The sequence below is a fragment of the Salvelinus sp. IW2-2015 genome, linkage group LG9, assembly GCF_002910315.2.
Source record: "Salvelinus sp. IW2-2015 linkage group LG9, ASM291031v2, whole genome shotgun sequence".
Classification (NCBI taxonomy): Eukaryota; Metazoa; Chordata; class Actinopteri; order Salmoniformes; family Salmonidae; genus Salvelinus; species Salvelinus sp. IW2-2015.
The window spans coordinates 20,781,615-20,796,866 of record NC_036849.1 but is presented as its reverse complement, the minus strand read 5'-3'; the positions used below and the strand labels follow the sequence as shown (position 1 = coordinate 20,796,866).

Genomic DNA, 15,252 nt, shown 5'->3' with positions numbered 1-15,252 from the left:
TTCACATCCGTTACACTCACCCCCTTTCAACCTCCTCCTTTTCCGCAGCAACCAGTGTCCGGGTCAACAGCATCAATGTAACAGTATAACTTTATGGCGTCCCCTCGCCCCAACACGGGCGCGAACAAGGGACCCTCTGCACACAAACAACAGTCACCCACGAACGCATCGTTACCCATCGCTCCACAAAAGCCGCGGCCCTTGCAGAGCAAGGGGAAACACTACTTCTAGGTTTCAGAGCAAGTGACGTAACTGATTGAACGCTATTAGCGCGTACCCGTAACCATTTCACATCCGTTACACTCACCCCCCTTTCAACCTCCTCCTTTTCCGCAGCAACCAGTGATCCGGGTCACGGCACCAATGTAACAGTATAACTTTAAACCGTCCCCTCGCCCCGACACGGGCGCGAACCAGGGACTTCTGACACATCAACAACGGTCACCCACGACGCGTCGTTACCCATCGCTCCACAAAAGCCACGGCCCTTGCAGAGCAAGGTGGCAAACATACTTCTAGGTTTCAGAGCAAGTGACGTAACTGATTGAAACGCTACTAGCGCGTACCCGCTAACTAGCTAGCCATTTCACATCCGTTACATATGTATAACCTTTTCCCCAAAGGGTTATACCTGGAACCAAAAAGGGTTATCCAATGGGGAAAGCAGAAGGACACTTTTGGAACCTTTTTCTCTAAGAGTGTATGTGAGTCCAATAAGAATGTAATGAATGACTGTAACTGTCTTGAACAACAATGGGTCCTGGAGAAGACTAGCCTACCTTCATCAGTGCAGAAGGCACCTTTCTTTTCATTTGGTAACATTGCATAATTAAAAAAGGACCAACTTTGGGAAAAGTTATAGTCCTGATGAACATTCTGTAAAAGTACATCTGATGTCATCTAGGGAATATTAACTAGAGAGCCCTTTAGCTAGCTAGGTTGCACATAAAAACAATGTATCAAATATCAATCAATTATGGTATCAAAGGCTTTAAAAATGTAGTAGAATGTAGCTTACCGGAGACAAAACGCCAGGCGTTCAACTAGGATGATGGACTCCCGGTAGTTGGTATCCATCCGGGCGATCCTAGCTCCAACCATCTGGAGCAGGTGATCGAACTGGCTTCGGTCCAGACGAAAGTAACTTCGGAATTCCTCTTCAAACAGTTGAAGCTCTTGATTGAGACGGTGGAACTCCCCTGCCTGCTTTCGGGACTTTAACCATCTCTGGACCCACACAGACCTGCGCTTTCGGTGGGGCTGGTCCCGGCCCAACAGCGCGATCAAGACCCCATTCCTCAACGTTGGTCTCATTGTTGAAAGAGCCTACTCTGCTATCTTGACTATTGCATTTCGCACCAAAACTGCATTTTGGAGGGAAATTATATTATAGGCTCTCACGATGAATTTGTGGATGTCATCGAATAAATAATATACTTGGCAAATAAATGAATAAAACATGTAAAGAAATTCTACAGTCAAACTGTTTTTATTATGTTATCCCACATGTTTTTACTGGATATGTGTGCAACACAAATTCAACATTCACATTTTGCTACTTTCTGTCAAGTCTACCATACAATTTCATGCATACATTCGATAAATCCACCATATGCACCACACAGAATGTCCTGCAACTGCCTCTGCAACGCAATGCTCTAGGCAAACGCAGCGTTCCATTTGAAATTAATGTCCTGGTGTTTCAAAACGCAAGGACACAGTCGGTGTGTTCGAAGCATAAGACTTTGAAAGCTACAGCAGGACGCGGTAATGAAACTTTCCAAAAAAGATCACTGACGCCCAAACCATTTGATATGAAAGTAGATCTGTTTAAATTCTTTTACAAGATTAAACTTAAGCACGTTTTCTCAAAACACTTTCAGGCCTAGAAACCCAACAAAGAACTGGTACCCATTTTAAGCCCAAAAGCAAATTCTGTCCTATAGTTAACAACTCTTCGATTAGGTTAGTCGAACAAGAAGCCATGTAGGAGAAAAACAAACCACATTCAGAAGAACCTCACTAGGACAGAAGAACAGGCACTTAATGAACTAATGAAAGATTCAGCTTTGGTTATCAAACCTGCAGATAAGGGGGGTGCTGTGGTCGTTTTAGACTATGAAAAATACAAAGAAGAGATTCAGAGACAACTCAGTAATGAACGTTTCTATAGAAAAATTGAGTGTTGATCCCACACAGGTGTTCCAAAGGTATATATGCTCTAATCTGGAGCAAACCCTATTAAATAACCTTATCTCAAAACCTGAATATGAATAACTTTGCTGCAAATGTCCCATAAATCCATGCCTGTACATTTTGCCGAAATTACACAAACCTAAAACACAAGGAAATTATCCAGGCAGACCAGTGGTTGCAGGAATAGGCTCAGTACTAGAGCCATTGTCGACCTTCGTAGACTCCTTTATTAAATCTCATGGGCAAGCATTACCATCATATGTGAAAGATTCTATAGACTTCATAAACAAGATCTCAAATATAACTGGATTAACAGAATACTGCAATTTGGTCACATTAGATGTCGAGAGTCTATATACCAGCATTCCCCATACGGGGGCTGGCAGCCCTAGCTCACTATTTGAGAGACAGAGATACTAACGAATACCCACCAACAACTGTTATACTAGAGCTGGCTGAATATGTTTTGACATATAACTATTTCAGGTTTGATGATGAATACTACCTCCAAGCGAATGAAACATTCGCTCTGAGCTATGCTGACCTTTATGTGGGTATTTTTAAAGAACGTTTTGTTAACAATGAAAACGAAAATCTATTTTTGAATAAAATCCTGAAGTAGTATCGATACATTGACGACATTTGTTTTGCATATGGGGAGGAACGGGAGAAGAGCTGTCAATCTTTATGGCATTACTCAATGACATTGACCCCAATCTCAAATTCACTATTGAATATGACACTAAACGTGTTCATTACCTCGATATGTGGATTGGGAAATCAAATGGAACCCTGTTTACAACTCTGTATAGAAAAAAACCGAACAGAAATACTATATTACAGGGGGACAGCTTCCACCCTGAGCCATTAAAAAGAGGACTTTAAAGGAGCCAGTTTTCAGTGCGCCGTATATGCCACTCCACAGAGGACTATCTAGAAAAGCAGCGGAGATACGCAATAGAGGCTACTCTCCACAACGTGTGGATGAAGCTCTTCATTTGGCATTGTGGAAAACACGAGATGAACTGCTACAAAAATACCCATTAGAGCTAAAGAACACTGTAATGTTCGCCACCACATATACTTCGAACTCGAGAAAAGTGGGAGATGCTGTCAAGAAACACTGGCATGTCTTAACATCGGACCCAGCTTTGCCAGCATGTCTTAACATCGGACCCAGCTTTGCCAGCAGAATTTAAGAATCCACCACTTGTATATAGGAGAGGTCGCAATTTACGCGATAAATTGATCGAAGCGAACTGCCAGGCACAAAAGAAAATCAGCCAGGCTCTTTTATGCCCTCTTCCGACTGGTAGATATAAATGCAGAGGTTGCGCACAGTGCAATGTGATGAAGTGTGAATATTTCTGCCACCCACATACAGGAAAACGGTTCCAAATAAATGGCATTATTACGTGCTCCACCACCCATGTTATCTACATTATTAAATGTCCATGTGGGCTGTGTTATGTAGATAAAACCTCTCGTTCTCTCAAACAGAGAATGTGTTAACATAAAAGTTAAATTAGGAGAAACAACAGGGATTATCGTCGCAGTACATTTTAATGAGTTAAACATGACATTTTTACCTTTAGATTTTGTGGCATAGAGAAAGTTAAGATATCAGACAGGGGAGGTGATATAAAAATTACTCTGAGCAAAAGAGAATGTTTTGGGATTTTCACACTCCAGACATTATTTCCTAGAGGTCTTAATGATGAAATGCTTATGTATGTTATGTTGTAAATGTGAACATGAATTATTCCCCAATTTCAGATTACCCGGGACGTTTTGCTTGCGCTGTACCCAATGTTTTATGAAAACGTATTTGGTAGGTCGATGTCCTCATTGTGGTTTTACATACGTGTTTAATACGTTTTATGTACACACTTTATTCGAATATTTATGAAATGCACATTGTTATATTTGGTAGCACTTATTTGTTTTCCCTCGACTCCAACCCCATTCGATGGAACGGATGTGGGTGGGGCTATGTCTACATAAGGGTGCTAATTAAAAAAAAAACTCAAAGCTCTGACGAAGGCGTGTGGCCGATAGTATCATTGTTCTTTAATTATCTTTACTATTAAGAGTGGTGTGCGGTTTTCTTCTTTTTCTCATGTTATTCAACTGTTACCATGCACTTGCAAAAAAGATAGCTCAGATGTGCGAGTGCCTTTTGAATTTTGAGAGTATGATAAAACGTGATATGACATAATTTTATCTGTGACCAATGACCTTGAGCCTTATTGGATGGGCACTTCTAATGTAACTCTATGGCAGCACCCAAGGGGCTTGAATTTTCGAGGTCTACCCTTAGACTTGGCAGTGACGTACTGTCTCCAGGAGTGACAGACCACTGAGCTAATCATGGCGCAACTAGAGAACATTACCAACACCTACGCTTGGTATTTTCCGTTGGCTGCCCCACCACCACAGAAAGCTCTGAGCTAGGCTGAAACACCTGCATTTTGGAGCTGCCTTACTCAAGAAAGCAAAAAATAGACCATGTTTGTATGCGGCTTTATTACCTACATTTTTTTTCTTTTTTTTTCTTCACCTTTATTTAACCAGGTAAGCTAGTTGAGAACAAGTTCTCATTTACAACTGCGACCTGGCCAAGATAAAGCAAAGCAGTGCGACACAAACAACAACACAGAGTTACACATGGAATAAACAAACATACAGTCAATAATACAATAGAAATGTCTATATACAGTGTGTGCAAATGAGGTAGGATGCGGGAGGTAAGGCAATAAATAGGCCATTAGTGCCGAAATAATTACAATATAGCAATTAAACACTGGAGTGATAGATGTGCAGAAGATGAGTGTGCAAGTAGAGATACTGGGGTGCAAAGGAGCAAAATAAATCAAATAAATAACAGTATTTGGGATGAGGTAGTTGGATGGGCTATTTACAGATGGGYTATGTACAGGAGCAGTGATCTGTGAGCTGCTCTGACAGCTGGTGCTTAAAGTTAGTGAGGGAGATATGAGACTCCAGCTTCAGTGATTTTTGCAGTTTGTTTCAATGATAAATGCCAACGTATTAATGCCAAAATAATAATGTTTTGTTTTTTTTACCTAAAAATGTGGGTCTCAAAACAGGTGTGGCTCGGCCCCACCTGCCCTGAAGGACAGGTTGCCACTGATGTAATACCCATATAATGATGTACCATATACCTATACAATTACAGGGTTAAATGTACGAAATTATATGACAACCAAAACAGAGCTGGCCAGCTTACAATAGCTAGCTCGCAGTAGAAACTACTAATTAGCATGACCATAAATATGTAATTATTGTCGCAGAGTGCATCTTCAGACATAAACACTTGAAAGATATGAAATATGTATTTACATATCAACAAGGACACACACTGGCCGTGGCTAACACAATGAACGCTAACTGGTATGAAAACAAGGATGGCTGGAACTTTCTCTCACTTGACTCCTCTTGATCTTCTTCTCTGAGTTTGAGATCGCCCAGCATGTTCTGCTCCACTTGACCGGTGGGTGGAGCTACAGCTCTGAAATGATGAACTAACATTACTGATATGATTACCTACAAATACTTCACAACCTTTTGTACATAGTAGAAGTCGCATGTAAGTGAGACTCCCTATCAGAATACAAAGATCGCTTTGTGGTTTGATTGTGTTCAGATCTGGCTGACCACTTCAGGATGTGTAATTTGTGTGCAGATTTCTCCTCAGTCTGGATGGAGTCACTCTACTGAAAGCGCATACAGTGAGCGACCTCATCAGCACTCCTCCCAGAAGTCTCCAGAAAACATGTGTTTTGGAACCGAGAGGCACCTTTTCATTATAATGTTGGAGAAAATATGTTAGTTACCTCATACAAGTACTTGGGAGTATGGCTAGATGGTACACTGTCCTTCTCTCAGCACGTATCAAAGCTGCAGCCTAAGGTTAAATCTAGGCTTGGTTTCCTCAATAGTAATCGCTCCTCTTTCCCCCCAGCTGCCAAACTAACCCTGATTCAGATCACCATCCTAGCCATGCTAGATTATGGAGACATAATTTATAGATCGGCAAGTAACGGTGCTCTCGAGCGGCTAAATGTTCATTACCATTCAGCCTTCAGATTTGTCACCAATGCATGCTCCTTGTAGGACACATCACTGCACTCTTTACTCCTCTGTAAACTGGTCATCTCTATATTCTCGTCGCAGAACCACTAATCCCAGTCCCCATCCCCGCAGGAAGCCTTTTGGTAGGCCGTCATTGTAAATAAGACTTTGTTTTTAACTGACTTTCCTTGTTAAATAAAGGTTTAATAAAAAACGTTTTATAAAGCTCCTGTTGTCTGGGGCTAAGCAGTTCCTCAGATGCCTGAACAGTCGTCACTAGTTACCACAGCCACGAAGTCATAAACCCCGTCTATTTCTACAATGCATCTTCTTAAAAGGTGATTTTGAACCTGACCTTAACCACACTGCTAACCCTCACCTTAAATTAAGACCAAAAAGCATATATTTGTTTTCATCAATGTTTACGGTTTGCCATTCTGATTTTGTGGCTGTGGTAACTAATGGAAACCTTCCTCAACTGGAGGGCACTTCAGCTGGATGGAAATAAATCAGAGAGGAAGTGAGAGGATTTACTCCGCCCAAATTCTGTTCGCGTGAGATAAGCCTTTTTTGTATGATTTGTGAGAGTCCCGAATTACGTGAGGTTTATCTTATCTAATACAAGTTTCGTAATGTGTAGTCTGTTACAAATGTACTGACATAAGTGGATGCATGTGGTATTCTGGAAACTTTCAGAAAAACGACTCATGCGACTATCTTGTAAATATAATAGATCATGTTTGAATACATATAGTGGAGAATCATCTGTGACCTTTGAAAGGAATAAAAATATGTACATATATGTTCCTCTGAGCCCAACCTGCCTCCAAATGCATATCAACAATAATGCTATATCTCTCAAAGGTTCTTATAATTTCTCACACATTATTACACCTTGTACCCTTTCCCCCTGTGACATAATCAGCCATCAAAGAAACTGCAAGCATGCACGATATCTGTCTCAGAATGGATGAAGGCATTATCAGCCATTTGATCTTCTGGGGCTCATTGTCAGAAACAATATGCTGCTTTTTCCACAGTGATGACACACCTTTTTTTCTCATCAATATGTGCCCTATTAGAAAACTGCAGGCAGTTAACTCATTACCATACTTATTACCTGCAAAGAATTGCACGTGCATGGTGAAATGCTTATTATTTAAGTTAATCAATTTGACAACCGAAAATGTGAGGTAGAAGTGGAAGGGTTCAGTAAAAGTACAAATGGCTCTAGGGACATGCTGCTGATTAGGTTAGATCTTTCAAGATTACATTTGAGGAGTCGTTTATTATGCTTCGGATCAAAAGCATATGCATCTGGAGATTCATAAAATACATCATTCAAAAAAAAAAAATGATGCCTTTCCCATTAGCAAAGAAATTCCTGTTTTTCAGACATGTTCCTATATACAGTATAACTTTTCCCCAGAACACAGACCAACTAAATGCTGACACCTAGTGGTAAGAAAATAATTACAATAACATAGCTTTTCACATAGTGGGTTCTTGTCCAATCATATTGATAGACGTCAAAGAACTTGACAGGCGAAAACACATTTCCAGGAGCCATCCACCCATTGCATTCACCTGTCCTGTCCTACCAGAAATAAATGAAAGGGGATGCAGGAACGCAATGAAGCATCTTTAGGTTGATGAGAATGGGATGCACAGTAAGGTCTATGCAAAAGTACGAATTCATGCATTGAACAATATAGACTACATATTATGTTGATCTAATCATAAAAGCAAAGCAGTGTTCATACTACACTGTAAAATGTATGGACTAAATTAATATACTCTGGTACCACTTGCAAAAACACAATAAGTTCTATAAAACATATTTAGATTAAAATATAAAAGCTTTTATATCATAGCATTGTGGCAAAATTGTTAACTCCTGCATCTCCAGATGTAAATTATCAGGATGTATTACGTAAATACAGTATTATCACCGATAGAACAATGAGCTATAAAAATCTTTGGTATTACATGATCTCTTTAAAGTAAAGAAACACTCCCCTCCCTCGTGATGTCCTCAATCACGTCCGCGTCCCATCTCTATCACACAGCGGTAGTATCACGTCAACACAATGATCAACCTCGTTTATTATAATGGAAAACGCGCATTTTTTTCAACAAAGGCTCAGAAAATCTGTGTTGTGTAACTTGCTACTTCATATACTGCAACCGCATCTAAGATAAAATCGCTGTCCAAACTCCGGTAAGCCTAAATGGTGTATGATTTGGGTTGCTAGCTAGCTACAAGCTAGCCTGTTTATGTGGTTACGTTAGGCCGCAGTCTTTTGTATTTCGTCGAGCATGCATTTGCCGTCTTGGCGGAAAATACACGTTTTATCGGGTACACGCTACGATAAGATGCATTACATTTTTAAATATATTTATGACCTGTCACTTCATAATGATGCAACTATCTGTTTTGTATGTCAGCTTCCGCAAAAGGTGTTGGTCTTTCCTCAGTAAATGTGTTTAGTTAGTTGATGCCAATACAATTCAGTAAACTTGTTTAACTAGTTAGTTAGCTGCATTGGGGAGGAGCACATGGAATCAACTAGCTGTTTACATACAAAACCCAAAACATGCATCGCAATAGCTACCAACTACAAAAATATTTGTTTAACTAGCTGTAGTTTAGCTTGTCTTCTAGGAGATGCATGGGTTAGCAGATATTTCAAGATTTGTGTACTATTTTGGTCACATTGTACTCAGGCCACGTTATTATCAGGTCAGGTTGGAGTAAATAAATTGCTAATCTACATTTCAAATGGAGATATTGTTTCTGTCACTGTGCCATTCATTTCAATGATCTGTCACTGTACATGTTTTGCTTAATAGTGTCATATATAAACATGATCTGTTATTTGAGCATTATAGATGACTAATAACCTTTTATGATTGAAATGTAAAGCCCCAATCTGGATTGACTAATGTCCATGTCATCACCAGTTTGCAGTATATCATACATTTAGCTGACCACATAACTTTTGAGCAGTGGCGCCTATAGAACTAAGAAAATTAACCAACTTTTCAAATCATCAGGGTGGTTTCCTTCACTGTGATCAGAGAAAGAGGAGCGCTCAGACAAACTTAAACACACAAGACAAAGAAACATTGGAGTCTCTGCGATGGCAGGCGGACGAAGAGGGGCGAACCGCACTGCTTACTGCAGGTCTCCACTGAGCAGTGAGCCAGGCTCGGTCGGCAATGGCAACCACTCTACCAGCTCCCCAGTCACAGGGGTGCGGTCTCGGACAAGGTGAGAGGACAAGGGCATAGTATGGGGTGTCTGGGTTCTGTGTAGAGCACTGTGATATGTGGTTGTAATGATATGTTGTTGTAGGAGTGATTTGTTTATGTTGCATAGGGAAAGGATAAGGGGGATACCTAGTCAGTTCTACAACTGATTGCATTTAACTAAAATGTGTTTTCCGCATTTAACCCAATCCCACTGAATCAGATTGATGCGGAGGGTGGCCTTAATCGGCATGAATGTCTTCGGCACCCGTGGAACCGTGGGATAACTGCCTTGCTCTGGGGCAGAATGACAGATTTTTACCTTGTCAGCTCAGGAATTCGATCCAGCAACCTTTCGGTTACTGGCCCAATGCTCCTACCCGCCAGGCTACCTGCTGCCCCAGTGTGTAGGCCTATACCACAGTCATGTTGTTATGGAGGGTGATAATAGTTAAAGGCTATTAAGTATTTAGATATGAACATGTAGTAACACAAAGTATTTCTGAAAGCCCCTGATCATGTGTATGTTCTAGGAATGGCTCAGGAACAGGCATCTCTAGCCCCCCCTTGGCAGCCCATACGGTGGTTCCTCTGAAGCACTGTAAGATCCCAGAGTTATCCATGGACAGGAATGTGCTGTTTGAGCTGCACTTGTTCTTCTGCCACCTCATCGCTCTCTTTGTCCACTATGTCAACATCTACAAGACTGTCTGGTGGTACCCCCCCTCACACCCCCCCTCACACACCTCGCTGGTGAGTCCCCCCACTCTGACTGTCTCTGACTGATAATGTTATCTGACTGTTGCTGTTTGCTGTCTGTCTGTAATCTGTCTGTTAGGGTTTGTTTGTGGCTCACTTTGGGAGGTGATTGGATTTTGTGTGAGTTTGTTTGTTTGGTTGTGTGGTGACTTCATTACCATTGTGTCAGGGTTTGATTGTATTTGACCACATTGGGCTCCCGAGTGGCGCAGTGGTCTAAGGCACTGCATCTCAGTGCTAGAGGCGTCACTACAGACCCTGGTTCGATTCCAGACTGTATCACAACCGGCCGTGATTGGGAGTCCCATAGGGTGGCGCACAATTGTCTCAGCGTCTTCCGGGTTAGGGTTTGGCCGAGTTAGACAATCATTGTAAATAAGAATTTGTTCTTAACTGACTTGCCTAGTTAAATAAAAACATAATGGAGATAGTATCAGGTTTGATAATGTTCCTGCAGATTTTATAAATGATTGACAATGTCCCGTTTAGGAGAAGGTCCAGGTGTGTATATTTGCCGTGTCCATTCTTTGTACTTCGACATCTGACAAATTACATCTGAAAAGGGATTCCTTTCCAAATGTTATCACTATACTGTTATAAATGATTTCACTTCTCATGGCATGCTAACTTCATTTCCAGTAAGTAATACAACATCATAATAAAATATTTTGTTTTGTCTAATGCAGAACTTCCACCTCATCGACTATAACATGCTGGTGTTCACAGTCATCATACTGGCTCGCAGGCTGATTGCAGCGATTGTAAAAGAGGTAGGAATTCACACCGCTTGGCAAGTTTGATATTATAGATTTGTTGTAAACAATTCCACCAATGAGCATCTCTTTAATAATGCAAGTGTTATTGTGTGATATTTGTCAATGTAGTTTTTTTTCTCCAGCACCTCTATCTCTATCTGTTTTTCTCAAACCGCTCAGGTCTGTTTCTGTCCCTCAGGTGAATAGTACCTTATTGGCATAACAAACATCATGTCTGTCTGACTGCCTCTCTCTCTCGGCCTCTCCAGGCATCACAGAGTGGGAAGCTCTCGTTCCCTCACTCCATCTTCCTAGTGATGGCACGGTTTGCTGTGCTCACACTGACGGGCTGGAGTCTGTGTCGCTCCCTCATATACCTATTCAGGACCTACTCTGTCCTCAGCCTGCTTTTCCTCTGTTACCCGTGAGTATGGTCAGCCGTCAGACCTCAGTATCACAACCATTCAAGCCAGACTTCACAATGACACAGAGACAGTCATACATAGCGTACTACTTGCCAAACAACCACGTCACTAGTATCAACCTTCACTAGAGCTCAGAGCATTTGTCAAGCTCTACAATTTTTTAATGCTGTCTCCAATGTCTCAGAGTCACAGTATGTGATGTTCCCTATACAGCTCAAAGTTAGTCATCACAGTACCGACTGATTCCAGATTAGATTCCTATGATCTGAATAAACTATTATATACCCCTGTCAGTTTGGAATAGATTGGGACCTGAAACTTCTGAAATCCCCTGTTTCCATAGGTTCGGTATGTACATTCCCTTTTTCCGGTTGAACTGCGACTTCCGCCGGGTGGGTCCGCTCTCACCCATCACCAGCATTGGGTCGAAGGAGGTGGGCAGCGTGGGGCGCGGACGGGACTACCTGACGGTGCTGAAGGAGACGTGGAAGCAGCACACCAGCCAGCTGTACGGGGTCCAGGCCATGCCCACACACGCCTGCTGCCTCTCCCCAGACCTCATCCGCAAGGAGGTGGAGTACCTGAAGATGGACTTCAACTGGAGGATGAAGGAGGTGCTGGTCAGCTCCATGCTCAGTGCCTACTACGTGGCCTTCGTACCTGTATGGTTTGTTAAGGTGAGTAACTATAACTGACTTCCACTGTTATAACTGAGGAGCCTTATGTTATGTATGTTGCAGGATGCGCTAGTCCAATTCCCTATGAAGTAGTGTGCTGTGCTGACAGAGATTTGAGAAATTATGGTCTGTCGTCAGAGCTGTTTGTTTTGCACCATAGGGCAGCGTTGTTATATATCGCCAACGAGATCTGTCAACATCATTAGATGGAATTGTTGCATTTCTTAATGCCTGCAGTTGTAATGGGCGGCGCACAATTGTCTCAGCGTCGTCCGGGTTAGGGGAGGGTTTGGCCGGGGTGGGCCGTCATTGTAATTAAGAATTTGTTCTTAACTGACTTTCCTAGTTTATTAAAGGTTAAATAAATAATAATGTAATGTATGTCTGAGGTGCTGTGTTTTTCTGTCTTCGGATTCTGGTTGTGTGCTGGTCCTCTGAAGAGCACACAGTACGTGGACAAGCGCTGGTCCTGTGAGCTCTTCATCCTGGTGTCTGTCAGTACCTCAGTCATCCTCATGAGACACCTGCTGCCCCCGCGCTATTGTGACCTGCTCCACAAGGCCGCAGCACACTTGGGCTGCTGGCACAAAGTAGACCCTTCTCTCTGCTCCAACGTCCTGCAGCACATGTAAGTACCACTAGTGAGGTGGCATCACGGCCTGAGGAGCACTGATGATAGACGTTCATCAGTGTTTTGGGAGCGATTATAACACTAATTACTCTAGTTATAACATGTTAATAATTGTTGTATATTACTACAGTTATGACAGTGCTATGACACCGGTATAACAACTGAATATAAATCATTAATCTGGTATTTGAACCCTTTCTCTCCTACAGATGGACGGAAGAGTACATGTGGCCCCAGGGTGTCCTGGTCAAACACAATAAGAATGTTTACAAGGCCATGGGGCACTACAATGTGGCTGTCCCCTCAGACGTCTCCCACTATCGCTTCTATGTAAGTAACACCAACTGCAAGACGGTTCTTGTTTGAGCCTCAGGCAGCCACAGCTAAAGGACTGGTTGTACTTCCAGACATTGTTTGTTCAATAACAACATGCCTCCTTTTTTTCCCTTCTATTTTTATCCTTTAGTTTTTCTTCAACAAGCCCTTACGAATATTGAACATCCTCATAATCTTGGAAGGTGCTATGATATTCTACCAGCTCTACTCGTTGATATGCTCAGAAAAGTGGCATCAGACGATATCCTTGGCTTTAATTCTCTTCAGCAACTACTACGCCTTCTTCAAGCTTCTCAGAGACCGAATAGTCTTAGGCAAGGCATACTCATACTCAAACAGCTCATCTGACCAGAAGATAAGTTAAAGATAAGCTATTGTTGGTCATTTATTATGGAACAAGAAAAACACGCATGAAAGCTTTGTATTTTTTCTACAACTGCATTTTGTGTCACTGTTGTTTTTGTTCTGATCTGCCATAATAAAAATAAACATATTTTTGTATTCCTTTCAAGGTTGTGCCTGTGATTATTTTATAGTTGAACTCTTGAGTTAACCGTGCTCTCTGGTGTCTCCATTATGTTTCCCACTAGAGGGCTCTTTACAGTACCACTCCCTACAACTCTATACTTCTTTTCACCAACAGATGTCAATATAATTATTTTCTCAATATAGATATTAGAAATGCAGCATTTCAATATATTCAAAGAGTGAACAATTAACAAAGAAAGTGTCTATATATAGCTAGGCTGTGTTTCTTAATAAAAACATTTTTTTTGCCTATTCGCAGAAGACATGGCTCCCTGAAACTGCTAATAACTTAAGCGAACAATTCAAACATTTTACAATTTCTTCAGGGGCCTCAACTCTACTACAGGCTGGTGACATTTATCTCAAGAGAGTTGTGGTATTTTTCCAAGGGTATCTTGCAAAATAATCTTAAATTCACCCCTTTGTCTTGGCAAGCAGGTCTACCTGACTGAGCCACATTGAATGCACTTGAGCATCCTCCAACAACCATCCCATGGGACCTCAATTACCTGGCATGCATTCCATCCATGGCTTGACCACTCAGATTTGTGAGACCCTTAGAATACTATGACAATGGGTGGATTTGATTATGCTGAGCCGCAGGGCACCAGTCTATGGCCCACGACATGAACGAGCAAAAGTGGTGAGGGAGAAGCACCCTTCTCAAACTGAACAGTAATATACGTTGCCGGACATGTCAACAAGGCATCATGTTACATTGTCCAGAAACATTCAATATCTCTTTTCCATCAAATATATGTTTTTACATTTTCAAATTAGTTTTAATGAGGAAGCCAGATAAAGCGTTTTTATCAAAAGCAATCAGTTTTGCATGTGAAAATTTAGACTCCTACTCATTAGTCCATGTGCTTAATTACGTCACTTTTGTTTTGAGACAACTTCACCATGGGCTTTGAAAGGGGCATCTGGCTCATGCCGGGAGGCAGCCTGGTTCCAAATGCAATAAACTTTCAACCGTTGCAAAACATGCCTACCTGGGCACCCGGATCAAAATGAACAGAATCCCTCAATTATAATGTATGTTCCCGCTCATTGGATCCTATTCCAATGGGGAAAATGTGGGATCGATGCACAGATCTATATCTATTTGATTTCTTGAAATTATAAAGAACCTTGGTACCAGTGAAATGTAGGCCTACAAGATGTCACACATCACTTACAGGTAATATAAACTATTCAGACCCCTTGATTTTCCCACCTTATGTTGTTACGGCCATATTCAAAAATGTATTAAATTCAATTAACACACAATACTGAATAATGATAAAGTGAAAACAGGTTTTTAGAAATGTTAGCAAATGTATAAAAAAAATATTTAAAAAAAGAGCTTGTTTACATAAGTATTCAGCATTGAAGGTCCCCAAGAACACAGTGGCCTCATTCATTTTAAAATGTAAGAAGTTTGGAGCCACCAAGACTCTTCCTAGAGTTGGCTGCCCGGCCAAACTGAGCAATCAGGGTAGAAGGGAATTGGTCAGGGAGGTCACCAAGAACCTGATGGTCACTCTGACGATTTCTCCAGCACTCCACCAATCAGGTCTCTATGGTAGAGTGGCCAGACGGAAGCCACTTCTCAG

The 15,252-nt window shown here is 41.5% G+C and overlaps 1 protein-coding gene across 1 annotated transcript; it reads left to right on the top strand.

Moving 5' to 3' along the window:
- The first annotated feature begins 8,322 nt into the window (after window positions 1-8,322).
- Window positions 8,323-13,637, top strand: tmem39b (transmembrane protein 39B). Its single transcript, XM_023994669.2, has 9 exons — window positions 8,323-8,512; window positions 9,349-9,565; window positions 10,077-10,296; window positions 10,989-11,072; window positions 11,327-11,481; window positions 11,826-12,159; window positions 12,600-12,787; window positions 13,000-13,120; window positions 13,257-13,637. The coding sequence occupies exons 2-9, from the start codon at window positions 9,435-9,437 to the stop codon at window positions 13,488-13,490; spliced, it is 1,467 nt and encodes a 488-aa protein (XP_023850437.1). The 5' UTR covers window positions 8,323-8,512; window positions 9,349-9,434; the 3' UTR covers window positions 13,491-13,637.
- Window positions 13,638-15,252: the final 1,615 nt, after the last annotated feature.